This window comes from Rhea pennata, chromosome Z (genome assembly GCF_028389875.1).
Source record: "Rhea pennata isolate bPtePen1 chromosome Z, bPtePen1.pri, whole genome shotgun sequence".
Lineage (NCBI taxonomy): Eukaryota > Metazoa > Chordata > Aves > Rheiformes > Rheidae > Rhea > Rhea pennata.
In genome coordinates this window covers 34,085,684-34,113,656 of record NC_084702.1, presented here as the reverse complement: position 1 = coordinate 34,113,656, position 27,973 = coordinate 34,085,684, and the positions used below count along the sequence as shown (strand labels likewise).

The window sequence follows — 27,973 nt, the reverse complement described above, 5'->3', positions numbered from 1 at the left end:
GGGTCTTCCATCTGATGTGACTGCTGCTCCTACAGCCACATGATGGGGACAAGTCTATTTTCATCACATGACAAATGTCCATGTAATTATAAGAAGGGACAGCGGCAACTTGGGAAGAGGAAGCAAGGGAGTGTGTCATCTGAGCACTTCACCCCAAAGCCACCTTCCTGCTCATGTCTGAGGGACTTCTAAGAAATAGGCAGTAACTGTCAGGGAACCTAAATTATTTTTTGTGAGCTGGATCTGGTGGGCAAGATGAACGTGCCCAATGTTGCACTAGAAGGAGGAATACTTTCCTTGCCTACAGTCACCAAAAAAACCCTCCTATCTTTTCCCTCTCCTTGGTTGGTGTAAATGCTGTCCTGTAGTTTCAGTCCATTTCAGTCATCAATAATTATATTTTCAGTGTCATACAAGGTTTTCTTAAAATTCACAGACACAAATATTTTACACCTAGTGCAACAAAGTTATACCAATTCAGAAGTTCCTTTTTTTCTATTCAGGCCCATAAGGACCAGGTGCTTTAAAGGTGGTGCTCCTGCAGACCCACACACACACCTTTTGTTTCATCAAAGTATTCACTTGGCTGAGAGGACCATATTTGAAGTGGATATGTTTTATTTCTAAGATACTTGTGGTAACATTTTGAAGTTATAGAATAAGCGCGTACTTTGTATTATGGTTTCCAGCTTTAATCAAGGAAGAAGTAGTATTTTGTGATTAGAATGCTGGATTGTGATTTTAGAGATCTGGATTCAATTTCTGGCTATGCCTCTGTCTCCATGTGTGACCATGGCAAGCTGTTTAACTTTTGTTTCTCCATTTCTTCTGCATAAAAAGGAGATGGCCAGTCTTGGGAATCTCTTTGCCTTCCCTTGCTGTGGGATCAGATCATTTCAAAATGTTTACTATATCTTCTCTTCCAATAAAGCCGGGAATGTTCTTCCTATTTTACGAGTGAGGAACTGAGGCACAGATTATCTGAAGCTGGTCTACATTAAACGGCATGTGTTTGCTTTGGCAGATTTCCTGGCTCCCTGGCAATCCAATCTGGGATCTGGCTGGAACATGCTGCAATTCCCTTCTAGGCTGTGCGTCCCTGTTTTGTTGACTTTTTTGTCTTTTTCCCCCTTCCCCAGCAAGGCATGAGGATGGAGGGGAAGCTGGATTTCAGCCTGGTGTGGGACTGGGGCTCCTGTGAGAGCACGGAGATGCAAAATCTCAGAGCTGCTTCTGGGCGCATTAATTTTAATGTCCTTTGACAAGCCGTTCGGGCTGAGATGGGACACTCGCAGAGGAAGGAGGGAACTGAAACCAAGGCTTCCGTGGTGCTGCACTGAACCAGCCATTGCACCTCAGTTGTCATACTCTTCTTCTACCTTATCTATTTTGAGAGTGTAACTTTGGAGATCCAGTGATTGTTTTTTACTGTGACTCTATAGCACCCAGCCTAGTAGGGCTGATGTGTGCGCTGTGTCACAAATAATACATATTACTGAAAATTTGGTCTGTCCAGAACCACAGAGCACACTCGGAAGAAGCTGAGACCTTTGTCATATTGTGGAAACCAGGAAAGAAAATTTTCCCTAACTTACTTTTGTGGTTTGCAATAATTTGATTTTGCTCAGGAAAACCTAGAATATGTATAGTTTAAGCTAGAATTAAAGAGCAGTGGAAGTACTGATTTGGGTTGCTTTGCACAGTGCTAGATCCTGGCTTCTTCCCACATGACCCTGTTTCTTCAACTTTAATTTTCCACTTAAACCTTGTCTATTCTTTAATAAACAAATGATGGAGGAGTAGGTACAACTGTGTATATTTCTGTAGCTTGTTATCTGGCAATACTATTGCGGGTGATAGTCGTCTTCTTTCTTTTAAAGGAATGAGAGAATAAAGGAAGGAAGCTGATGGGGAATATTGAGGAAAGGTTGCGGTAATCTGTCATGCTCACTAATCCGTGCTGAGCAGACATCCAAAAAATGATGGGATGCTGAACATATGTGTAAAAGATGATTAAAAGTAGACCTCCAGGAAAGCTTTACCTTCTCTGTGCTACCCTATAGCTTTTTTTGCTTTCCAAAATTTAGAAATTTAGCTTGATGATGGATATTAAAGGAAGCTAATGGTTTCTAGAGGGGAAGACTTAGGCACAGCCTGTGTCCTGGCAAAGCCTCCTTCCTACTTTGCAGAGCAGCGCCTTGATTTTTCACAACCTGCAGGCTAGCACATCAGTGAAGCCCTAAGGTGCATCTCTGGGGTGTGCAATGTATAGCTAGGAGCAAAATGCTGTTCTGACTTTGTTTTTGGGGGTTATTTTGTTGTTGTTTTGTTTTGTTTTTTTAAAGTGTGACCCCAGCAGGCCCTCCTCTAGCAAATACAAGCTAGCTGGTCAGCAGCGGATTGCTTGTGCTTGGGCAGCTCGGAGAAGCAAATGCTGTTAATCCACCAAAGAAGCTACTAGCACAATAGGGCATTGGCTGTTCCTTTTAAGGATATATGTAAATTGATATTCAAAAGAGTAATGGCCCTTGGGCTTTTGGCAAGTCACTAGTGCAGCTGTTGGACATCCCCGATGTAACCGGTGATCTTTAGTTGGTTCTGATTTTACTTCCGCCCTCTCTCCCTCCCCTTCCCTCCTTCGTTCAGTAGCTTAAATGACTTTCAAAGTATTTATTGTATGTCCTACAAAAGGACAGTTATATGTCCCTGGGACTTCCTGTCATCATTTGATGCTGCATTGAGTTTAATTAGCGTTCCTTAGGATGCTGAATAGCCTTTAAGTACACAGAAGGAAAGGGTGAATACTAGAGTTTGGCACAAAGGTAAAGGAACACTACTCTAGCGAAAACTGAGTAATTAAAAAAAAAGAGTTAGTGTTGTAATACTGTGCCACAAATCATCCTTTCAATTTTTATGGCTTTATAGTTAATTTTCCCCTACTTTTGTATTATTCTTCTCAGCTTCAGATTGGAAGAATCACATAAACTATAAATGCAACTGATTTACTGTGCTTGAGGAAAGGTGAAACAGATTTTACAAACTTTCAATTTAAACATTTCCCTTCATAACGAAATAGCATTAAGAGTGCTGGAAGGTATTATTTAAAAAAATAACTTGAAAGAGAAAAGAAAAAAGTAGTAAGGAAATCTGTTCTTTTAAACTGATACTGCTCTTTTAAATCTAAAATATGAGGTATTTGAGGTAATATTTCCCTAAAAATAAAATAGCCAGAAGCACATCTCATCAGCAGTCTGTCTCGTGTTCTGCAAAAATATCATTCACCAGTGTCCCATTTGTAGTGTAAATAATATGAAAGAGGCAAAGGATAAATTTACCTGGGAGCCATAATTTCATTATGAAAATATTCAGCGTACAATAGAAATTTTGATTTTACACATATGTGCATATGTGCGTGCGCACCCTGCACGCACACACACACACACTTTGTTTTCCCAAAGTTTTTCCAAAAGTTCAATTGGCGAGGCGGAAAGAACTCTTCCCCCATACTTTTCCTTCAAGCTGGAAAATCAGTCTCGCTTTAGTTCGGCGGGACGCAGGCGTCTCAACAGGCTCACCTGCAAGCAGTCCTGATGATACCTTCATCTGGCTCTGTTCTGCAACGTTAGCTGGAAAAGCTCCAATTTTTAGCCCACCTAATGCCGGTGGAGTAGTTTCATCTTGTAAAACAACGAGCAGAGGAGTAAAAGAAACCCATGTGATGTTACTTCAACAAGTATCCTAAAAAATAATGTCTCGGCAGTGAAAGGATAAGAAAATACTGTTTATCACAGGAACAAATCTTGTACCCTTTCAGCAGGAGCAGCGCGGACTGTCTGTTTTATCCTGTGATAGATGGCAGTTCATAACGTTACGTAAATACGTGTGCATAACTGTCAGTTCTGCTAAATCGCACGGCAATCAGAAATGGAGATCAAAAGCATTCTTGGGAGTATTCTGTGTTAACAAAGTCCAAATGCCGGAGCTGCTTTCGGAGTCGGGGCCGCGGCGGCTCAGGAGGGGTGCGATAGTCCCCCTCGACTGCGGGCAGCTGCACGGTGGCGAGTTGGTCCCGTCTTCGGTAATTAACGTGGAAAAGAGTCTCAGCGGGTTACGCAGTTCTGCTGTGTATTTTCTTTCTTCTTTTGCCGTCAGTTTGGGGGGAGAGAGAGAAGCAAAAATGTATCACAAGATTGTGCGAGACTGAGCAATGAGTGATTCACCATCACTCTGGGGGACAGATCACTATACGCAGCATCCTGATTTCCAAGCACTGCGAACTACTCGCTGACATGCTAAATGTAGGAGCAGCATTCGATTCCCTAATTAACTTTCCAAAGTATTTGTTTTGATTAATGTAGAGGTTATTAACTTTAAGCATGATTAGATTAATTTATGGAGTTGCCAGGCTGGTACAATTGCTACTTACTGCCTATCAAGCTAATAATGTTTGCGTAGCGTCGTGTGCGTGTTGGCTGGAAGTAAATTACAGCTGCGATTTTCAATGTGAGCTGTTTCGCTTTGCCTGAGATACAACACCGTATCTGCTATTATATCGTACGAATGTCTAAAAGGAAAAATGCGGCACTTGACCCCCGATTAATTCTACAAAGGAAGAAGGAAAAAGAGAAGCCTTCAGAAACAAGGTGTGCTGTACGCTCAATAAGGGGCTTTTAAGTCAAAATGAAGGAAGGTGAGGGGAGGTAATGCTTGGGATCAGGTGAGCGCTGAAGGGGTGCAGAGGACCCCCAGCAGTTTAGGGGGCCACCAGCCCCAGCAAAGGGCGGCTGCCGAGCCCTGGCCCCTGCTCAGCCACTGCAGCCACATGTTGCCGATTGCTACCCAGAGGGTAAGTAGGAAGGAGCTGAGAGTAGTGGAGCATGTTTTTATTTCTATTTCTTGAGAACTCTGGAGGCTTTGATTGAAAGAAGCATATAATCTTCTGCACAGGAAAAAGTTAATCATCAATGCTATTGCGTGGAATTACGACAACACACCAGATTTATTGTGTGAGGGCTGGATTTCTCTGCTGCACCATCCAGAGCTTGTTGCTGCCCAATGCACACAGAGCTATAATAGCAGGCTACTGCCTCCCGTGGAGACCAGCCCAGCAGAGGAGACACGTATCTGCTTGTTTGTCACCAGAAAGGAATGGCAAGACCTAGAAACAGTAGGTTTTGCCCCAGGTTCTGGGGGACTTCTGGGTATAGCCCTTCCTGTGCATCGCCATCCTGGCTGGTCCTCCCACTTCCAAGCCCCCATCCTCCCTGGGTGCTTGGCCTCCTACCAGCACCATGTCTAACCTTAGGCGCTAACCTTGATGTGGTGCCAAACAGTGTTATTTTCCCAGACCCATCTGCAAAGCTTGGTGTAGATAAGATCTTTGGAGAACTATCTGCTACCTTCTCATAGGCTGGGACTGACCATGTGAGGATGGACATGACTTAAAGGTTGGACAAATTTGGGTATGGGTAGTGTCTCAGGGCACTCTTCTTAAAGAGCAAGATGATAATTTTGTCTGGCCTCATTTTTCAAAATGTCTGAATCATGTTTTGAACTTAAAAACAAATTAGCCTAGGACTATAGAAAATTGCAGCTCTAATAAATTCTACAAAGTTAACAGCAGCTGTGACAACAGCCTCTAATGCTGGGAGGTATTCTGAACAGTAACTCTGGAATCTTGCTATATTAAATAGTTTATATTATATCTATGTTAAATAGCAGAGAAACTGGCAAGTTGCTGAGAGGCTTCGTATCGTTGCTTAGATGTTTTTAAGTCACTTACCCTGGGATTTTCTGAGAAGTGCAGTATGCTAGTTTTTTTTAAAGACTGGAAAAAAATCTGTGAAGCTGACATTTTAACGTTTTATGACTATAAATAGTTTATAGTTTTAATAAAAATATTCTGTGAAGGACTTTGAAGATGAGGATTTCCATGTACACAGAACTACACAAGCTTGAACTCTGATGCTATGATAATTTCTGGCTGTATTACAAAGGGCTCTGTGCTGTCAGACATAATCTCTGTTTTAGCTGAAATAGCAAAGCCACCTTTTTTAATCGTTATGTAAAAAAAAAGGAAGGAAGAAAAAAACATTCTACAGAAAGAAAGCATTCTACAGGAGGTTTGCTATATTTTCCATCATTCAGGAAAAACTCAGAAGTGGAGAAGCATGAGGTACTTCCATAGAATTTGTTTTGCTTTGCTATTCTTCTGTCTTTCTAGTAACCTCTTTTTTTGTCGAATTTATAAAATTAGCTATTTCTGACCACGCCTTCTTTTCCCTTGAGACCATATACCTCCCACCTGACTCTGCCACTTGTATAAAGTTCCCATAGCGACTACATCAACTGATTTTAATGAACTAAATGAAGCTATAACACTTGTATTTATGCATAGAATTTGCTTACACAAAGTGTTTTTCATGAGCTGAAGGCAAACAGAAAATTTCTGTTTGTGCATAGAATTTGCCCGCGTAGGCATCAATCACAAAGCGTGAAGAGCTACCCAGAGGGACCAAAGCCACCGCACTGTCCTTTCCTGGTGGCTTTGCTGCATCCCCGTGCAGCTGCCATGCCCTCCTTGCCCATTCCTTCGGCTCATGTCTCTGGCTGGTGTGTTTTCAGCTGGTCGACGCCAAGGCCGTGGCTCTTCCAAGCCCTTTCTGGAGCAGAGCTGCGGGTGCTTGCTCGGGTGACTTGGCACGAGAAAGGAGGCAGGATAAAAGCAAAGACAATCCTAAAAAAAAAAGCATAAAAAAGCATAAAAACCTAAAAAAGGGATTAAAGAAAACAATCCTAACACATGGAGAGGGAAAATTTCCATAGCCAAAAAGAAAGAAAAAAGAAAGAAAAAGAAAGAAAGAAAGAAAGAAAGGTAGGTGGATGGGGAAGGGAGACTCATACCACTTTTTCTGGTGCCCCAGAGGCTGGAATGTGGCTGGACCAGCCCTGCGCTTCCATATGCTGAAATTCCCTCTCTGAAATTCAGTTATTCGGTGACGCCGATTGTGACAAGGATGTTTCTGTGAAAAATAGCTACTAGTCAGCCCAGCCGACTCACAAGCTTCCTTGCGCCTGCTCATTGGAAGTCGAGATTTGTCCCAGCATGTTCGCATCAATGTGGCAGAAGGAGAAATTAGAAAAATACCGCTTTGGTAAATCAGGAAAGACAGTTTGAAAATAGAAGTAAGATTAGATCATCTGTTTGAACTTACGTGTGGTAGTTCGGAGGCATTTGTAAGAGGAATAGTTGGTAATTCTGCCAGAGATAAGGCTCTGTTCCTTGTAGAAATTTAGGAAGTAAATGTCCTAATTCAGCTGTACTTCTTTCATCTTCATGTTGCATAATCTCCATTTCAAATGGCAAAATTCTTCATCTGCTAACAACAGCTTCGTTGTATATGTGTGATTCAATTAAACTGATGTATCAAAAGCCAGACTTTTCACTGCTCACCGAGTAACACGATAGTGGCTAATGGGTAGAAGAGCACTTAGTAACTTGCATTTCTGTAGGACCGCTTCAATTATTTTACCCAGGTAACTGCAATAAGGGTAATAACTCTAGTATGGGGCTGATGCAGGATGATTCTGTGAAAGAAATGCAGGCAATACCATTTTCTGTGGTTTTTACCCACTTTAAAGGTTGAACAAAGTATCCTGACTTTTGTTAAAAATCACTGCTGTTGTAATCAGTTATGGAAATGAGGCAACAGGCTAAAAATAAGGTTATTGGTTGCACGTTGCTGTTTGTCAAACAACTAATTTTTCTCTAACTTGTTATAGCCACTAAGTCCGTTTGCAGTTGTGTTTTTACTAATGACAAGTCAAAAACTTGCTTTATCTCTTACCGGGATTAAAGTGATGCCTCAAATACTATGCTTAAAATTAACAAATTCATCATGCCTGTTGCTTTAATCAGCAGAATAATTGTTATTTTCAGCTAAATTTAGACATCAAAGATGGAATTTCGGTTAACAATGTTTTTTAAGAAAATTGCAGGTAGATATTCGAATGAAATTCAACACAGTTTTTCAGAGGTTCTCTTTAGTGTTACTTTTTATTTCACATAGAAAGCAGCAAAACAAATGCTGTTTGTTAATGTTTTTCCAAGTCCTGTGTTAGCAGTAAGGTAATCTTATTTGGGACTGCTGCTACACTCAGTGAGCATCTGGCAGCAAAAGTCACGGGCCATATCCCTAGTGAGTGTAAATTGCCATAGGTCCATTGACTTCAACTGAGCTATGACTATTTATACAAATTCCCCCACTTGCTAGTTTTTGACTTTTTAGGACTAGACTCCTTTTCTTTTCCAATGCTATTTATCGCATTCCTTTAGCGAACGGGAAAAGTTTCTACGTCCGTCTTCTGCTTTGGAGAAGTCCCCGAGGCGTTAGCTGCTTTACCAGCTGTTTGCTGCCGTGCCGCTAGGTTTGATCTTTGGACGCGGGCGAAGATGTGCAAACAGATGATTTTATGTGCAGGAAAGGTGGGTCATTTACAGCCGAACCTTTGGTCGGAGAGCGGGAGCAGGCGGCGGAGGAGTACCGGCGTGGTGCTTAGGGAACACCTGCCGTCAGCGCGACCTTTCTCACTAGAGCAATAGTTCCCGTCGGGTGATGCTGCTTGGGAAAATCCCACTCTTTCCCTCCATCTATTATTTATATCCCACTCCGGTTGCTTCAAAAGTCAATAGTAAAACTGCTGTTGCTCTCCTTGGTGGGATGCGACAGATTTTAGGAGCAATTTTATAGCTTCTTGCTGTGCGCCAGCAGCAACTACTTTAAAAGGCGATTCTCTTGACACATTTTAACCCATGGCAAAACATGAGTAAAAAGCCTGTTGTTTTATTTGTTATTTTCCCTGAAAGGTGAATAGACAAGCTAGACCTCCAAGTAGCAGTGAAGAAAAGGGAATTAAATGTTTCCCCTTGCAAGCTAAGTAAGCTGCAAGCAAGATTTTTCGCCTAAGAATTTTTGTGCAATAACATTAATACAGGTTCACTATGTTTTTGACAGGAGGCAAATTTGGGAGGACTGATAGCTGCAGAAAGGCAGCGTGTTCCTGTCCTCTCTAGATCTCCCCTGTGACTTGTTCTAGTGGGAGCAAGCAAATATTAAGTGAAGTGAACTCATTTAGCCATGGAAAAGTAGTGATCCCCTCGTGTGCTGAGTTAGCTCCCCAGCACTGTGATACGACATACGTCAAGAGTAGGGGGAACAAATTACCGGGACGGTCGTGCCGGTTTAAATCAGTTCCTGCTTTGAAATGCAGTAAAAACAAAACAGGAATAGATAGGTATATTAAAGACAGAATTTCCTGAACTTCTCCTGGTGCTCTCTGTAGCGCATTTCCAGCGTGTTAGTGTGATTTGCCTCTCTTGGACCAAACATCAGCCCTTTTTTTCTTTTTAATTCCATGTATTGCGGTTCATTTAACCTGTGTGCTTCCGGCTTATCAAGTAGCCACATACTGGGTTAAGTGAACTTGGAATCTGAAATATGCTGCCTGTCCTTTCCCCTCTGGTTTCATGACTCTTGATTATAATCTTCCTCTTTACACAGCTTCTGCCATAAAAATTCTTCAGCCAGAACTATCAGAAACTCTAGGACTTTCCCAGAGGATAAGTGACCTTTTTCCAAATTCCCTGCTTCTCCACCCATGACAAACAGGACGATACAATTTTTTCATCCTTTCCTTAGCCTGTCGCTGTTTAGCTGTGTTTTTTTGCACACCTCTTCTTGCTTGCCTCTCTACTTGTGGAGAACATAAGGGAAATCTTAATATCCTCCCTTAGAATTTAACCTTTTTTTAATTCTAAGCTATTTGCTATCTGGGCAAGATAGGTCAAAACTTTAGATTTTGTATTTGTTGTGGGAAAAATTATAGGTAATTTTGACAACAATTGTAAATTTGCTTATGGGAAAATCCTGTAAGATGACCTACTTACTAACTTTTCAAAAACTAACCTATGGGATATCCCTATTATGTTCTATAAATTGGTTTAACAATGTTTATTTTGGTAAAGTATAAGTTGAAGATCTATCCCTCTAAAAAACATTGAAGTTTGTTATTTGAGTATATTCAAATAAGTTGTCATCGAGTTACAATTTTAAATAACCCTTTTGTTCATCTTCTTATGGGATATATTGGCAAGACATTTTTCAGCTAGTTTTTTAAAAATATATTGGATCTAATTGTGTAACTTGATCCTCTTTCTTTATTGAGTTTTATTTCACTATTTGGGTTCAAAACCAGAAAGTGGACTACAGTAGATTGTATTCAGAAGATAGTTAAGATTTCTAGTTTTACCTGAACATAAGGAACCTGTTTTGACCAATTACATTTTTATTTTGCATACAGAATATTGAAACACCAGAAGATTTGTCCTATTCTTCTCTCCCGAATCTCTAATCTCCCATCACATGGCGGTACTCGAGTGTAGCTTTCAGGGCTTTCTTGAAGAGGTGCGAAAAGCACACTCTTAATTGCGTTTCCTAACTACTGCTTTATTTATTGCAAGTTGTTTAGTCCTTGCAGCTCTAGCACTTCTGTGCCAAGATGGATTTCTAGTTACTTAATTTTCAATGTTGGTCATTTGGAAGTTATTCATTGTTATTACAAGCAACACTTGGGAACTTCTTATGTTTTATTCTGAATCCAATGTTGGCCTTTTGTGTTTAAATGCCAATACTGAATTAAATAGAGAATGAAGAACATGAGTTACTTATTACATTGTAACAGAGGCTCTCAATGTGTACCATATGTCAAAAAAATTTCAAATTTTGCTTTACTTAACTAGTTGTTATTCAGTTTCTGAATACTCAGTGTGGCAAAGTTCCTCTTTATAGCTCAGGCACAGTATTGCATCTCTTCTACCATCAGGAAAATCATTTGAATTTATGACAGGTTTCTCATTTTAACAAAAATTTGTGGGGTGCAATCACAAATAAGATACCTTAAAGGCAAATAAATATTTGATACTTCTCTACTCTACTCTCAAAATTCATTTCACGAGCCCTCATGTCAAAGGGCTAAAACCTTTTAAGCCTTCCTGTGTTCCTGTAGTGAACTTTGTGCTGTCATATGTTCTTGCATCTTTCTTAACAAGTTTGAGGTGGAAATAATTGTCTTTTTTCGCATAAAGCGAGTACTGCTCTCACTGTGTTTTTAGGGACAGCAAATGTGTACTGAAAGCGCTCATTAGACTTATTCTTATGAGCTTCACAATATGATTTTAGTGTAGAATAGACTTTCCACAGTTGCCTTCTGTTTACTGGCACTTCTTTGTTCCATATGCCCTCCAGACTGTTCAGCTGTGACGGCTGCATACAATAGCCTGTGTTACATAGATATCATATATTATATTATGCCCAGATGTATTCTTTCAGCATTTCATTTTCTCCATTAAGAAAAGCCTCTTTGTTTTCTAGGTATTTTCTTTCGTAGTCTTTTGTTCAGTGTTCTTTGTGTCACATGTGAGATAAAAATAATGCTTAAGGCGAGGTGGGAGGAAGCTGTGTTCAGCATATTGTTTCAGGGTATGTAGTACTCCTTGAATTATCTCTGTATGCTTTTAAATGAGATATTTACCATGTAGCAGCGTTAGGCTGCTTCAGGTACAGCTGATAGTATGTGGTTAATGCTTATACGTAAAGAAAATCATTAGCTCTGAATAATATTTCTTTCACGCTGTCTAGCGCAAAGCTGCTGGGTTTTGCAGCCTGCCCCCCGAGCTGGGAGGCGTCCGAGCGGGGTCCACCCCGTCCCCTGCGTTCTGGCGAGGAAAGGCTCACTTCCCCAGGGGAATCCAGGCGCCTGAACGCCCCTGGAGGTTCCTAAAACCAAACCTGGCGATCGGGTCCAATCCTGGCCATGTCTGATTTTTGTAGGTTAACGGCACCGCGTGCCAGCCTTGGGCTGAGATCCCAGGGCCGCTTTTCTGGGGGCCCCAATCCAGTAGGACGTTTCCAGACCCTGCAAGTCTAGCGTACATTGGAGGTACCCCATGTTGTACATAAAAGTAGTGTCAGTGCCCTCTTATTCCTACTTCTGTCTAAGTCAAAGGTTCTCCTGTTTTCGTTTCATAGCAGAAATAGTAGTTCCTAACTTTACTGGTCTTGCAGAAGATCACCTTACGGATCTGGAAACCTGATGGCGTTCATCCTAAGAAATGGAAGTTGAGGTTTTAGGGATAGAGGGACTGTTCAGGCAAATTCTTCACAATGTTGTGTTTAAACGCTGCTCAAACATCTGACTAGTAGTTAGGAGGAGAGTTTTCTCAGTGGGAGAATATACTTTATGTGTGTATATATATATACTGAATGCTGAGAAAATTCGTGTTCCAGATGTCCTGTCTTCGAGACAGTCTGCCAGCAGAAAGGGAAGAAGAAACACAAGATGTAGGATGTCCCTGACTCTGTCTTGTAAAAAAAAAGATGTATATGGATATGTGTGTGTGTTTGTGTGTGTGTGAGAGTTGAACTCTTCTGTGTTCCTCCTGTGAAGCCAAATTTCTGATTTTGCTGGGGTTCCTGATCAAAGCAGGCTTCACAGTCCAAGCAGCAGCAAGTTGAGGAGTCAGTATTTCTGCCTCTTTTCAGCAACTGTTAACTCGTGTTCTGACCAGCAGCTGAGTTACTGGCATATGGTTTGGTGCAAAAATCAGCGCTGCCCGTGAGCCCGAGGGTTTCTGCCGGGACGGAGAACGCCTGCCGCCTCTTCCCCTTTATTTTACCAGCTTCCCCCGGCTTTGCTTTCTGCTGCAAGTGTGTTTCCCGAGCTTCTCTCCGAGCATCTGACATGGGGTTGCTGTTTACTTTTGCTTGCATCCATGGTAATGGTCGTATCCAGTTTAGTTTAATCAGCAGTTGCCTGAACATGAGGCAGGGGAAATCTGCATTAACGTGCATGTGTATATATAGCATATAAGCTGTATTCGAAAGCTTGTGACAAAAATAAACAAACGGAGCTGAGTGAGAGGGCACGCAGCTTTTGTCACCAAAACTATGTTGTTTGGGGTACTGTTTTCTACAGCTTTTTTGTCTGCGGGTGTGCGCTGGCAGGGGAGCCAGTGCGGGGAGCTGAAGCCTGAGGTGGGGTTACACGTCGGTACGCTGCGGACGCTGGTCCGCGGGGTAGGGCTCTGGGATTGCTCTGGAGGAAGAGGTCAAACAGGGGTTTCCTGTCCGTTCGGCCCCTTGCGGGAACTGCCGACTTCCTCCCGAGGCGGTCAGGGCTCATAAAACAGGCCCAGCCAGAGCGCTTTGAGACTTTCTCGGCCCTCCGGGCCTGATGCAACGTTGCAGAGTTAGAGGTTTTGTTACGAGCGCGGAAGGGTTTCGCTGCGCGGGCGTCCGGAGAGCCGTCCGTCGCGGCTAGCTCTTGTCTGACGGCAGCGCTCCTGGCCCAGCCGAAGTTCGAGCAGGCCGGTTTTGCACGTTTTTGGCACCGAGGCCGTTCCGGTCTACAGAGCGGCTCTGTACTCTTTACCAGGGCGTTGGGGAGGATGTGTTGAACCGCTGGACCTTTAGGCTAGTCCTTTTATCCCAAAATATTTATGCTGCGCTACAGAGAGCAGAAGCTGGTCCAATATAGCTGCACCGAGCAATGTGTTCAAACATATATTGGAAGGGGAATTTGGCATTGACTGAACGAGGAGGAAAAGAAGTTACACGCTTGATTACTTTCCATTCTGTTTATCTAACTCGTAGTTTAAAATTATTCCATATTTTAATTAAATCCTGGCAAGTTCACTTGTGCTGTTCACTACAGGAAATGAAGAGTGGGGGAGAGAGGTGGGAGAAGAGAACTGACTGCTGCCTAATTGTACTGGATGTGGTTAGATGCCAAAAAGCATGAAGAGAAGTAACGTGATCTATGTTACTGTCTCAGTCTAACAGCACTTTAATAGATTTTAATAGATTCATCTGTCAAATCCCGTTACTATTAGCCTATGATTTTAAAATTAATCTCAGTTTTTGGTTTACTTCTTTTGCTAATGAGCTATTTACAGGGTACCTTATTAATACTTCCAAGGTAGTGTAAAATGTAAGGAGAGACTTGGAGAAGTAGGCTGCTCCTGGGGAACTAAACCATTTCAGATTCACAATCTTTTGTTTTCTTTCTCCTTTTATAAGGGCATATTTCCTAAAAATTCATTGGGGGCAGCTGAACATCTGCTTACACAATCCCAATCTGTCTTTTGCAGAGAAGATTATCACGAAGATGGGTTCTGTCAGCCGTACCGGGGAATTGCGTGTGCACGAATCATTGGAAATAGGACCATTTATGTGGACTCTCTCCAGATGCAAGGGGAAATTGAAAACCGAATTACTGGTAAGATTATGTACCTTTATAGCAGGACAATAAGCATTTGTGAAAGTATCCAATTCAAATACGAATGTGTTATCATCCTTTTCCGCTTTATCGGATAGTGACTGAGATATATAAAGGTTTACAGTTGATGATCCAGTTGTCCTCTTCTGTAGTTAGAAAAATTTGGCGTAAGGAGGGTAAAAATTGTTATCATGTGTAAAAGAGTGTTCCACTGACTGTTTTCCAGAGTCTTGACTTTTTAACAGCTGTAATTTGCATCGGAGCTTTAGGCATGATTGATTCAAATAGAACTTTTTTCAAAAAAAATCAAGTGCATTCTGATGTAATGAAAATGATTGTATTTTGATTCTCTTGAAATAAAAATGGTAGTTGTTCCCTTGGGTTTCCCTCCTCTACTGCATAGTCCCAACAGTTTGGATCTCACATTGATTTTATAAAACAAGAGCTGACCTTCCTGTGCTCTGCCCCTGCTGATTCTTTTTCTGATCGTTATTTCTGTACACACTTGCAAATATGTGTCCAAAGCCATAATGACTTTTAATGGGTTATACGTCAACACAGGTTTTCTTCACTGGACCTCATCAGAGGACTTCATCTGACATTAGCAGCTGGGATTTGGATGCACACAACTACAGCAAGTGAATGAACAGTGGAATAGAGCAAACTGTTTATAGTAATGTAAATTAACTCAGTCCAGGAGGAGCTTATTCACATCTGCTCAGATATGGCTAACTAATTGAATCTGTAATTTAAACACAACCAGTTACCAAAAAAGCTTGATTTTGCATGTCAACTCTAGCCCCTTAAAGACATTACTTAGAAGAGTCAATGTCAAGCCAGGAATTCAGGGTTTTTTCCTACTCCTTGTATGGGGATATGGTGATTAGGTGATCACCATTTGCAGATCAGGTTTGTCAAAGACTTCCTGGTGCTGTTAAGACTCATTCCCTCCCTCCTATCTCCTGCACTCTGTTGTAATTCCCACCTTTTATAGAAATCTATCATTAGTTAATTCATACTTTTAAGCATTTGATATCTTGTTCCCCATGACATCTTCTCTGTCCTGTTTAGATGGTTTTCAGCAATGACTAAACTTGTAATTCTTTGAATTAGGTTCATAATGCCCTTTTCAAAAAAAAAGTGCCTTCCAAGAAATATTCATTGATCAAGTTATATTTATTTATAGACCCTACAGTATGGACATTCATGGTCTGACTGCATGTTCCCTAATACCACTGATTATTGGTTAGATTATGGAGGTTGGGGGCTGGCATGGTAGAGGATTTCTGATTGAACCATTTTTTATTGGGAAAACTCACCACACAGCATATAGTAGCATGTAGTGCCTATCGAGGCAGTAACAATAACATGGAATTATAAAGCATTTCCAAGGTATATTCATCTAAAGGACATCTCAAAAGCCTTGTGCAAAGTAATCACTGAGGAGTTCATGGAGTACTTACTTCTTAAAAATCTTAAATGCAAAACTTAAGTATTGCAAGAGTAAGTGTTCTCTGCATTAATGCCAAGATACTTCTGAGACCGACTTGTTTTGTCAGATGAAAAACCAGCTATGTAACTTTTGCTTATATTTGCTGTATGCTTTCGAAGTACAGGTTTTGGTGGGATCTCTTTGTACTCAGAGGCATACAATATTTTAAGTGGAGGCTGTGAATGGGTAATAGTGACATCTACCGTCCAACATCAAGAACCTATTTTAAAAGGATCCAGGCAATATCTGGGGAATTTTCATTCTGCTTTTCATGTCCCTGCTGTGCTAACGTGCAATATACATTCCCTTCATTTCTACCGCCTCTGGTGGTATTTGGTCCTCATCATGCAGTTTAGTGAGAAGTTTTTATTTCAAGCTTTTCTCCAGAAACACCCTTTTCTGTAACAGAAGGGTGTTTCTGGAGAAAAACTTGAAACATGACTTACCAGACAGGAAGGCCAACAATAAAGAGTGCATTGACCTGACCTGTGGATGTGTGTGATTTGCAATGTCTTTACTGTGGTGTTTAGTATCTGTTTGACTGATTTTATTTTTCTCTTCTTGAAAGTGCCACTTCTCACATATTTCATTTCAGGTGCTTTACTGAAATGATGCCAGTGTTCAAGACTCCTAAGTGCCATTTGTCTGCATGTTTGTGCTTGTGTATTCACTTTCTCACTCTGATAAAATTATCTAAGATGACAGATCTTAAAGACTTCAACTTTTCCTCTCTTTTTAAAAAGTGTCAGCAGCTCTATGCTTTCCCATTGATCCCTGGCTCGTGGCCCTTATAACTAAGAGAACCTGGAAAGAGGCTTGAGAGTAGAGTAAATTCTAGGGTTTAACATAGCTTTATAGGAGCAGGCAAGCTTTGAGAAAGGAGCTTAGAAAACATGAGTGGTTAATTGGCTTTCCGGGCCATTTCTGGCATTTTTTGGAGACCAGGGATCTTAGCAAGAATGTGCAGGGCTTGGGTGGTAAAGAAGATCTTTGTATTTCTGCACCCAGCTGGTTAGTTTTTGGTGACTGCCCTGCTTTCACAAGTTTTCACTGCTGATTAGCGGCTCCTCCAGAGGTCAGGGCTGCTGATATTTTACTCCCAGCATTGCTGCCTACCCTCCTGTACGCTGGTAATCACCGGCTCCCCACATCTGCTGCTCTGCATATCTTGCTTTAGTGCTGCACTGTTGCTACTTGCCCTGCTTGCTTTTGTTCTTCCCATCAAAACAAAGACATGCTGATCCAAATTCTGCAACACCTTCACAAAAAGTAGTATAGTTTTTCAGATAACCAGCAGTGACTAGTTTGCTCCTTCGGGTTTATTTTTCCCTGTTAGTCCTAGGGGCAAGTGTACCTCTCAGCTGTTGTTCAAGGCTGATATCGTCCTTATTTGTGCAGTGTTCGCAGGGGGGTTGGTGCAAGGTTACATTCCTATATTAATATTCTTGCATTAATACAAGCAGAGCTGTAAACCTTAGGCAAGGCTAGAGCTGGGGCTGCCGCAGGGATGCTGTTCAGGAGAGGGGACTCTGGTAGAACAGGAGGCAGCGGGAAGTGGATGGTAGCTGAGCAGGAGGGAGAGAACTAATTTGTAGCTTTCTGAATGACCTGAACTGCTCGTTTCCTTCCTTCTTTACAGCGCGTGTTGGTGGGAGGTGCAATCTAGCAACCTTCACTCACAATTAATTTTTTCCAGTGTGGGGATGTTCCTACGTTTGAAGCTTGATTCATCCTCAGATAGACGATGCATGTGCACATTTGTCTCTTCTTTCAGATGTGCAAGAAACTCCCAGATAAATGCTAGCATGTAGGCACTGAGAGCTTATGGGGAGGTTCAAGTGCTTAATTAATTATGACATTTACCTTAATGAAATCAGTATGCTGAGATTGGTGACATTCATTTTTCCCCAAACTGCTGCCTGTTAGGCTTCTCATATCTATTAATAGCAGTATCTCCCCAAATACCAAGAGCACATTTCCCTTTGCCTTTCAAGGCTTGAAAAATACATATCCTGTTTACTGATCAAAATGTCTATAGGAGGAAGAAGCTAAATGATCATCACTGAGATGTTACCTGCTTAGAAATTTTGGAAGCACAGATTAACATACTGGCAGGTACACTTTGACTTGAATCTTAATTCTTTCAGGTTAAAATTAGTCAAGTGCCACACAACTTGCTCAGTACCAATCATCTGGGTGAACTTTCAAAGAAAAGAGGTCCTGCAAGCTGTGTGCAGACATCAGAGAGGCACTAGAGTAGTGGAGTTACTTTCTGCATTTGTCATCTGTCCTCTGAGCAGAAATGACCTCATTTCTGTGCTACTCAGTAGGCCTTGAGATTCACAAGAAAGGCAGAGCTGTAAAAGGCAAATGGTGTAGAAATTAGTTTGTTGCTTGTACATACCGTGAGGTGGTACTTAACCACGATTTTTGTTTCTTTCCAGCTGCGTTTACCATGATTGGCACTTCCACGCATCTGTCCGATCAGTGCTCACAGTTTGCCATACCATCTTTCTGCCACTTTGTGTTTCCCCTGTGTGATGAGCGCTCCCGAACCCCTAAGCCGCGGGAGCTGTGCAGGGATGAGTGTGAAGTCCTGGAGAACGATCTCTGCCGGCAGGAGTATAACATTGCCAGGTCAAATCCCCTCATTTTGATGCAGCTAGAGTTGCCTAAGTGTGAGGATCTCCCACGACCTGACACCCTGGAGGCTGCCAACTGCATAAGGATTGGGATCCCCGTGGAGAGACTCAACCGATGTAAGTATTGATGCTTCCTCATGGGGAGAAAGAGGAGACTGGGCCTTCGGCGCTGGTCAGATTGAGACTGAGAGACAATATATTATCAGAGGTTCTTTTTGCACAAAAAATACTGCTGTACTGGACATTATTACTTTTGATGGTGTTAATACTGACCATAATCTTGCATAGTTGTGAGATACGGTGGTGAGGAAGCGAAAAGATTGTTGTCTAGCACTGAAAAGTATTATATTGATGACCTTAGGCAACAAGATTCTGTGTTCACACACCAATTTTTCCACAGATTTGCTAGGGGCAACAGTGCATTGCAGGCTTCCCTACCTGCACGCCTCTCCCCTAACTCTGGCTTGAGGTCCTTGACCAGTGAGAACACCATTCATTTACTCACCTTCTTTAGTCCTTACCTTTCAGGATGAGCCACCCCACGCAACCATGTGTGAGTTCTATTTAAATGTCAGTAAACCTTAACTGAGCTGCAGAAGCTTCACTGGGAATGGTTATTAAGTAATTACACATTTTAGGATATTCGATGCACATTCTTTCCATATAGAAATCCACGAGAATACTAGGAATGTATTTGCACTGAGGAAAGTAAGGTCATCAGTTGTTAGCACCGGCACTTTTTCTGCCTACTCCGTTTCCCAGGAACTGATCACCACTGCCATACACGGCTCCATGGAGAAGCTGCATGACAAAAAAGAGCTTATTCTGAATATATTCTGAACGCACTGTTAGGAGCAGGGGTCGTGGATAAACAGGGGGCATGGAAAACTAGTTGTGTGCCAGTAGGGCATTAGTCCATTAGAGCTGAGAAGCAGAAATAACCAAGAAGGCGATGACAGAGCCAGATCAGCCAGGGAAGAGGTAGCAACCCAAAGGAATGGGAATAAAAACAACCAATTCAAAATCTAGCAAACGGATTTGAAAGTGTGGTTGTCTTTGGTGCTCAGAGACAGCGGTTACTCCCTCTAGTGGAACAGCTTCAGTTAAGTATACCTGATTTTTTTAGGAAATGGTAAGTGGAGGTTTTGAGCAGGTTGGATTCTTGAGGGTTGGGGAGGGAAACTCAGGGGAGTGGAGGGTGTAATGTTGCAAATGCGTGGGGAAATGCACGATTCAGGTCAGGTGCTGCATGTGGCAGGCAAGCATGCCAAAGGATGTGCAGCAAAACTGAGACAGAATAAAGATGAAACCAGAGTTCGACGGATACAAAAAGTGACGTATGTAAGGAAAAGCCCAAATTCTTTCCTTTTATTTCTCCCTTAGAGAGAAATGAAGGAAGAATCAGCAAGAAGCATTGCAAAACACAAAGCTAATTTCTCTAGGAAGTGAGCAGTGTGAGAAAATAGGAAGATGATAGGAAGTGATAGGATGTTTACACTGTTGGCAGCAGTGTAAACTGCTGAGGTGAACCTCACATCTCTAATTTGGTTAAACTTACCTTGTCCTGTGTCTATAGGTCCACTCTGCTGCTTAGTACCAGCTTGCATTCAGAGATACCAAGTGATTTTATGGGTAGCCAAAGGATGGAGACATTCAAGGACAGAATTGAAAAATATCCACTGTCAAAGAGGAGAGAAAGCCACAGAGCTGAAATTTCAAAAAGCACAAGATTTTCTTTAAATCTTGAAATACCTACGTTTAAGTGCTTAAATCGCAGTACTCTTCATTTTATCACATGTGATGCATGCACTTCAGCTGTTTTGGTTTTACTGGCTCCCGATTATCTGGTGATTTGTAACATGTTTGTCGAATCCTGCGTTTCAGACCACCAGTGCTACAACGGCTCTGGAGCGGATTACCGAGGGACGGTCAGCGTCACCAAGTCTGGCCACGCTTGTCAGCTCTGGGACTCGCAGCATCCCCACAGCCACGACCTGACCAGCGCGCAGTTTCCAGAGCTGGGCGGCGGGCACGCGTATTGCCGAAATCCTGGCGGCCAGATGGACGGGCCGTGGTGTTTTACAAAGAATAAAAACGTACGCATGGAACTCTGTGACGTACCTTCTTGTAGTATGTATTCTCTTTCTTTTTTCCCCTACGACAGGCCTAAATCCTTTGTGGTTTTAAATGTTCCATGTTGTTATAAGTGTGCTTCACTTTAGCAAGCTGTGCTTTCCGACATGTCACTTGCTGTAGTGCAGCACCCTGGTTTTGCATTGCGCTCATTCCGTATTGGCTTGAGAGCAGAGCTTGTAAATGAAGTACTGTGCTACATTTTTTTAATTACCTAGCGAAGGCTTAAGCAGAGATGGTAATCCATGATACCGTTGTGGTTTGCTTTCGAACTTGTTAAATATCATGCCATAATGTACTTGCCACTTTTACTCTGCACAGCATCTTGCACGCAGCGAAGACTTTCGGATCCTGTAGGGGGAGATACAGCACTGCGCTTGATTGTAAGAAACCCAAAGCACAGAAGCAGAGGTGTCATGAAAGAGATGATTTTTATCAGAAATGCCGTGTGCTATCTGCTTCTGGATCAGTACTGCACTACAGTTAGCAAAAACAAGCAGCAGCCTCTCGCAGTGTGTTGTTGCAATCCTGTTTACTTTCCGTACTGGTGCAGACTTCATTCTAGTGCTGTTACAGTCATAACAGTCTTCAGAGACCACAAAGCGACTTAATACTGTGCTTATTAGGAAGAGAAGCCTGTTTCCTGCAGCAACAAATGTACTATGGAAGCCATGCAAGTGGTTTTGTTGCAGATTTCCTGGATATCTAAGAGCACCCAGAACTGATATGAAATTTCTGAATTACTTCACTTTTTTACAGTAATAGCATTTGACATGTAAAATAAATTTCTACATTGCATGTAACATGGTGTAAAGATTACACTGGGATGTGGTTGTGGTGAAAGCAGCAGTCACAAATAGCAAAACCACGGATTGCAGAAGACAACCCAGGCAGTTCCAATAAACCTTTTGGATGTTGTTGTGCTGTCCTGTAGTCTCTAAACACCAAGAAAAATGTATTATTCCAAACGGTCCTATTAAATGTATTGATGGCCTTTTCATCTTTGCTGTAACTTGGATCATCAAGAGCACTTTAGTTCTATTAAGCACACAATGTCCCTGCCAGCGAGAGGTGAGATTTCTTTTATTCTGCGCAGAAGTAGTATCAGCGGAGGTAAATTAGAGGGCATAGTGCTGATGAAATGGCTGAAGCTGAGTGAAAAGGCCAAATTGCCGTGTTGTGCTGCAGTTTATGACATTGGGACTTTATATACCATAATGAAGACTACTCACTTACTTTATATCCACTGGGCAGGTTAATGCAATGATTCTGAAGTCTATATTCTGCACTTTCTACAGCAGGAAACCTCAAAAATAATGAAAGATAAACCGTGCCCTAGTATAGGGAAGGCAAACTCTCTTAAACTTGGGAGTTCTGTCTTATCTTCACACTGCTTGCTGCTGTGTTCATTTAGATTTCTCTGAAACATCTACAGGAAAATTACTGTGGAGGGATAAAAGCATGACTTCTGTTTTCAGGTTATAGGGGGTTACTTTTTATTTAAAATTTGTTGTCGATCAACAGACTCTAGTGCTTTTTGTTTTTCTTTATTGTTTAACGCATTAAAAATGCTGATTGTAACCAATGACTGTTTCTGTGCCCTACAGGCCCACGTGACAACAGCAAAATGGGAATCCTCTACATCCTGGTTCCCAGCATAGCTATCCCTTTGGTTATCGCCTGCCTTTTCTTCTTGGTCTGTATGTGCAGGAACAAGCAAAAGGCATCTGCTGCTACACCACAGCGTCGCCAGCTGATGGCATCTCCTAGCCAGGACATGGAAATGCCACTCATCAATCAGCACAAGCAGGTATTTCTTGCAGAATTAGCTTAGGCCTCAGTTTTCCAAAGTGTCATGACTTTCAACGTCTCACATTTTTGGTGTTGAAATTGAGTCGTGTTGTCAGGGACCTACTTTTCATCATGTCCTAGCTGCTACTTCAGTGAAAAGCAGGTCTTGCAGGTGCTGGTTGTGCCTAGAAATCGTGGCTTCCAGCAATAGCTTTCAGTACAAAATATTTTTATGGCATCTTTTTATGCACTCACCTGCCAGTCCCCATTTTGCCTCTTGTCTCAGTGACTAGAAATGTTGTTCCTGATCCAGTCTTGAGTTTGCAATTCGTTTTTGCTCCTGGAAACATCACTGCTGGTTTACTTGTTTAAAGCAGAAGGCACAATGAGGTTTCTTTTCTAATCTGTCTACTTAGTCTTCTGGTTATCTGAGCCACCACCAAGCCAGAAGTTGAGTCTAAGTGCAACACGTTTCTAAGTATGATCTAATGATCATAACATGATCTCCATGTTAAAATCCTGTTTGGATCTACCGCTGAATTTTTAATTGTAGCATTTACCAGGCACTGGCTCACAAAAACAATGCTCAATTTGGAACAATTGGCAACATCTGTTCAGGAAACTGCAGAATGAACGGATATTACCGATTGTAATAACAAACTGCATTGATTTTATGCTCTAAGAAGGAGGTTTAGTGGCCAAGTCTGGGCTGTGCTGGAGATTGTTTGGTCCAGTTCACAGCCTGCTGGCTACTATAATCTCAGCATGTCCCCAAATCACCTGTTAGAGCCTCTTTCCAGCCTGCCTGCTCCTTCCTGCTGCAGTGCCCTTTCTACAAAGCGGTGGCTCAGCCCGGTCCCATGGCTGCTCAGGCTGGTCCCATCAAATCCACCTGCGCAAACTCCCTGCAGGAACAAGGACTCTCTGGGGAGTTTGCCCCCTTTTCCATCCCATAGCAGAGAGCAGCTCCCTCCCTCTTCACCTCCTCTTCCTCCCCGCTTCGGTCAGAGCCAGTTCAGGGTTTCTCAGCAGTGGTATTTAGCGTCGCTACCATTCTGCAGCGTGGCAGAGGAGAAGGGGCATATCTGGCTCTGGGGAACCACAAGAGCGAGGGTTCGTTCCTCCTTCTGCCGGGAGGGACGTTTCAGTTCCCCCCGCGGCAGCTGTCTCCTGGGCCTGCGCCTACCGCTTCTCTGATGGCTCTCCAATGGGCAGCGCATCTCCGGGCAGACCTGTAGGGCAAAGGCAGTTGCTGCTAATAGGTGTCATTATTTGCCAGATTTGCTTTGGGTTGGTCATTCCTTTAGCTTGCAGGTCATGTGGTAGCTGCTTTGTAAAAATAATTATACTCATCATCTTGCAGCGTAATTCAGTTTACATGTCTGATAATGGTGTAACTCGTTCCAAGGTTAACTGTAAAATCAATATACTGTTGTGAGTATACAAAAAACTGGAAAGTTGTTTTGACCCAATTTATCTTCCTTCCAGCATCTAACCTCTGGAAGCTTTTCTTTAATATAATGTTTTGTTGTTTAGAAAACACTGTGGGGTTTTTTAATCTTTTTTTTTTTTTTTAAATCTTTCATTTCAGGCTAAACTTAAAGAAATCAATCTGTCTACAGTGCGGTTTATGGAGGAACTAGGAGAAGAGAGGTTTGGCAAAGTCTACAAGGGGCATCTTTTTGGTACAGCACCAGGTGAACAGACACAGGCTGTTGCTATCAAGACACTTAAAGACAAAGCTGAACTGGCTCTTCGTGAAGAATTCAAACATGAGGCAATGATGAGATCGCGATTACAACACCCAAACATTGTTTGTTTACTGGGAATAGTGACAAAGGAGCAACCTATTAGCATGATTTTCAGCTATTGTTCCCACAGTGACCTCCACGAGTTCTTGGTGATGAGATCTCCCCATTCGGATGTTGGCAGCACAGATGATGACAAAACAGTCAAATCCACTCTGGAACCAGCAGATTTCTTCCACATCGTGACTCAGATAGCTGCAGGAATGGAATACCTTTCAAGCCACCACGTTGTCCACAAAGACTTAGCCACTAGGAATATATTGGTGTTTGATAAACTTAATGTGAAAATATCTGATTTAGGCCTTTTCAGGGAAGTTTACGCTGCTGACTACTATAAACTGATGGGAAATTCCCTTCTTCCTATCCGATGGATGTCCCCGGAGGCAATTATGTATGGCAAGTTTTCTATTGATTCGGATATCTGGTCATACGGAGTTGTATTGTGGGAAGTTTTCAGCTATGGCCTACAACCTTACTGTGGTTATTCTAACCAGGATGTCATTGAGATGATCAGGAATCGACAGGTTTTGCCATGTCCTGACGAATGTCCCACGTGGATGTACACTTTGATGTTGGAGTGTTGGAATGAATTTCCCAACAGAAGACCAAGATTTAAAGATATACACAACAGACTAAGAACATGGGGAAACCTTTCTAATTACAACAGCTCAGCACAAACCTCTGGGGCGAGCAACACCACGCAAACAAGCTCTCTCAGCACAAGCCCCGTTAGTAACGTCAGCAATGCTAGGTATGTTGGACCAAAGCAGAAAACTCAAGCTTTCCCTCAACCGCAGTTCATACAAATGAAAGGGCAGATGAGGCCGATGGTCCCACCTCCTCAGCTCTACATTCCAGTCAATGGTTATCAGCCAATGCCCGCCTATGGTGCTTACTTGCCAAATTTTTACCCCGTCCAAATTCCAATGCAAATGGCTCCTCAGCAGATGCCTCCTCAGATCATTCCGAAACCGGGCTCTCACCACAGCGGGAGTGGATCCACCAGCACGGGCTATGTAACGACAGCGCCCTCCAACGCCTCGGTGGCCGACAGGGCAGCTCTGCTCTCGGAGGGCACGGACGACACGCACAATGGGACGGAAGATATTGCCCAGAGTCCTGTCCAGGAGGAGGAGGAGGAGGAGGGTTCCGTGCCAGAAACAGAGTTACTGGGCGATAATGACACACTTCAGATGGACGAAGCAGAAATTCAATCGGAAGCCTAAGGAGTTTGGCCTTTTCACTACAAGTTTCACATCACTTCAGTGCATGGAGATTTTAGATCCTTAGACTTAAGATCAGTGATTTTGATCTGACTAGATGAAACGAAATCAAAATAGTCTACACCCATATAAAGTGCAGCAATAATGATGTACCAGGTTTATTGTCCATTGTCACCATCAGATTTTGCAAATATGATGGTATGGAATTGCTGGGTTTTTTTTTGTTCTGTCCTACAGTTCTTGAGGGAAGCTGCTTTTCAATAATGTACTGTTGCTGTGCAACGTATTGCAGAGTAGCATTGCACATCATGTATATCATGATACATGAGTGTAATGTTAGTGAATTACGCTTAAACCAATAACACGAAAAGGAATCAAACTACAATTACAAAATCGCTCTGAGCGTAAAGAAGTGCCCTGGATGTGATGGACAGTTTAGTATATAGTATTTATCTTTTTGATATAGTGGACATGAGATTGTTATTTGCTTTCTGAGTCTGAAAAAATAACGAGTTGAGAACACCAATCCATGTTTGTATTACAATAGTCAGAAAAATAAGGAAACTGAACATCAAAATTGCTGTGCTGAGTCAGACTGTGGGTCTGTCTAGCCCGGCAGTCTTGTCTCCAAAGGCAACTGATAGCGGCTGCCTAGGGAAAAGTACAAGGACAGGGCAAACGTATAGTGGTATTTCCCCAGAGTGTTTTCCCAGCCTCCAGCTATTTGCAGCTTAGGGACTTCCCAAGCCAGAGGTGGAGTCTTTTTTTTTCTTTAATAACCTTTGATAGAATTTTCATCCATGAATCTATCCAAATGATTTTGAACTCACATAAATGTAGAGCATCCACAGCATCCTGTGGGATAACGTGAGAGAGGATGTCTTTCTTTCATCATTCCCGATGAATGACTGTGACAGAAGCTTCCAAATGAGCGTGGCTAACTGCATTTTTGGATGAAAGTACTGCTTTATATTTTTAGCAGCAAGCAGCCTTAATACACTGTTAACCAAAAGAAGAGATATGGTAGGTGTGCACTAACTTAACAATCCAACTTTAATTGCATGTTGGTTGTCAAGTATAGAAAAGGGCTCCCGATACATGTTCCTGTATTGTAAAAGTTTTGGTTTTGTGCAGGGTTATAAACTCACTTGATTTACTGCAATTAGTGCTGGACTGCATGTGAAGCCATGCTTTTTTCCTGCCTCTTTAGTGAAAATGGATCTTTGAAATTTAGAAGACCAAAATAAGCAATACTGTACAGAATGCTCGTTTTGTGCTTCTATTTGCAAGATGAATCATGTACAGACTTTTAAATGTAATTTATGTTTTATTACATTTTATATACTTTTTTTCATTGAAATACTTGGATTTTTGAACAAATGACTTTATAATTTAACCATTTACAATATTCACATGTGGTGAAATCTTGTTGTATGGCTGGTTCATTTTGTGAAACACGCAGACAGGTCCATACATTTCATGTCTCTTTCTGTAATACAAACAATACACACTCTCATTGTAGCATTGTTGTAGCCAACACACACTATAGCTATAAGTTGTAAGTCCAACACACGGAGTATTCAATAAAGTGATGCAAAAGTATGATTAAGTATGTTACCTTTATAGTTGCTACAGCTGTTGTTTTTGTCATGGTACTTGGTGGAAATAGAAATGGCCACCGTTCCTTATGGTTGCAGGTTTCATACCGAAGCTGCAACTTATTTTTTATTACATTGGGATTCACTTACAAGTCATGCATCATTGTGACCTACAGCCTGTGTCGAAGGCATGGCAGCATTACTTGCTTCCAGCGCTTCACTTGGATTTGGAAATGCACTGGTAGGAAAAAACATGAAAGCTTTATTGCTTGTGTTAATATAATGTAGCTTTGGGTGCTATTAATAAATAAAGAATAAATAATAAATGTGAAGTTCATTTACTTTAAGTCTTTATTTAGTTTCTTCTAGGTTTCTCGTGTTCTCATGTTCATGTATTCTATTTGTCAACTTCTTTTTGCTTCCTTTTCTAACTTACTGAAAAATGGAGACTACGTGGTGCAGTTACACCACAAATTCAGAGAAGAGATACAGTAAGTGAGTGAGTGGCAGCCAGTGGGAGCTTTGGCACAGCTCGCGCTAAAGTTTACCCCACTTCTAACAGTCAAACTACATTAAGGCTTTTGGTGCTTAATGTACTTTGGGAAACTCCTCATGAGCCTCTTCAAGCCTTGTAAATTCAAGCCCATAAATCACAACAGCCAGAAAAAATAGCCCATCTTTTACCTTGGATTTCTTGTCCCCACTAGGAGATGGCTTCACTCTCTGTAGGACAGAGGAGGAGCATACAATTTTCTAGGCCTGCTTTGGTGATATGCAAGCTACTGCAGAGAGGTTTTCTTCAGTCTGTTGATGGGGATACACTTCTCTGAGCTGCTCAGGTCTGCAGCTCAGGTAAGCATAAACCAGTACCAAACCAATACCAGCTGATACTGGTTAGCAGTTGCCCTAAGTGGTGCGGGTTGCTGGTGGCTCAGTGATCTATGTCCCCTAG

The 27,973-nt window shown here is 42.1% G+C and overlaps 1 protein-coding gene across 1 annotated transcript in view; it reads left to right on the top strand.

Annotated features, from left to right (window-relative positions):
- The window catches only part of ROR2 (receptor tyrosine kinase like orphan receptor 2), a 134,998-nt gene extending 107,645 nt beyond the window's left edge, over positions 1-27,353 (top strand). The window contains exons 5-9 of the mRNA XM_062599322.1: positions 14,207-14,334; positions 18,271-18,585; positions 20,353-20,598; positions 22,209-22,411; positions 23,984-27,353. Of these exons, the coding sequence (XP_062455306.1) occupies positions 14,207-14,334; positions 18,271-18,585; positions 20,353-20,598; positions 22,209-22,411; positions 23,984-25,426 (2,335 nt within the window). The 3' untranslated portion in view covers positions 25,427-27,353. The remainder of the gene's footprint in view (positions 1-14,206; positions 14,335-18,270; positions 18,586-20,352; positions 20,599-22,208; positions 22,412-23,983) is intronic.
- The last annotated feature ends 620 nt before the right edge of the window (positions 27,354-27,973 follow it).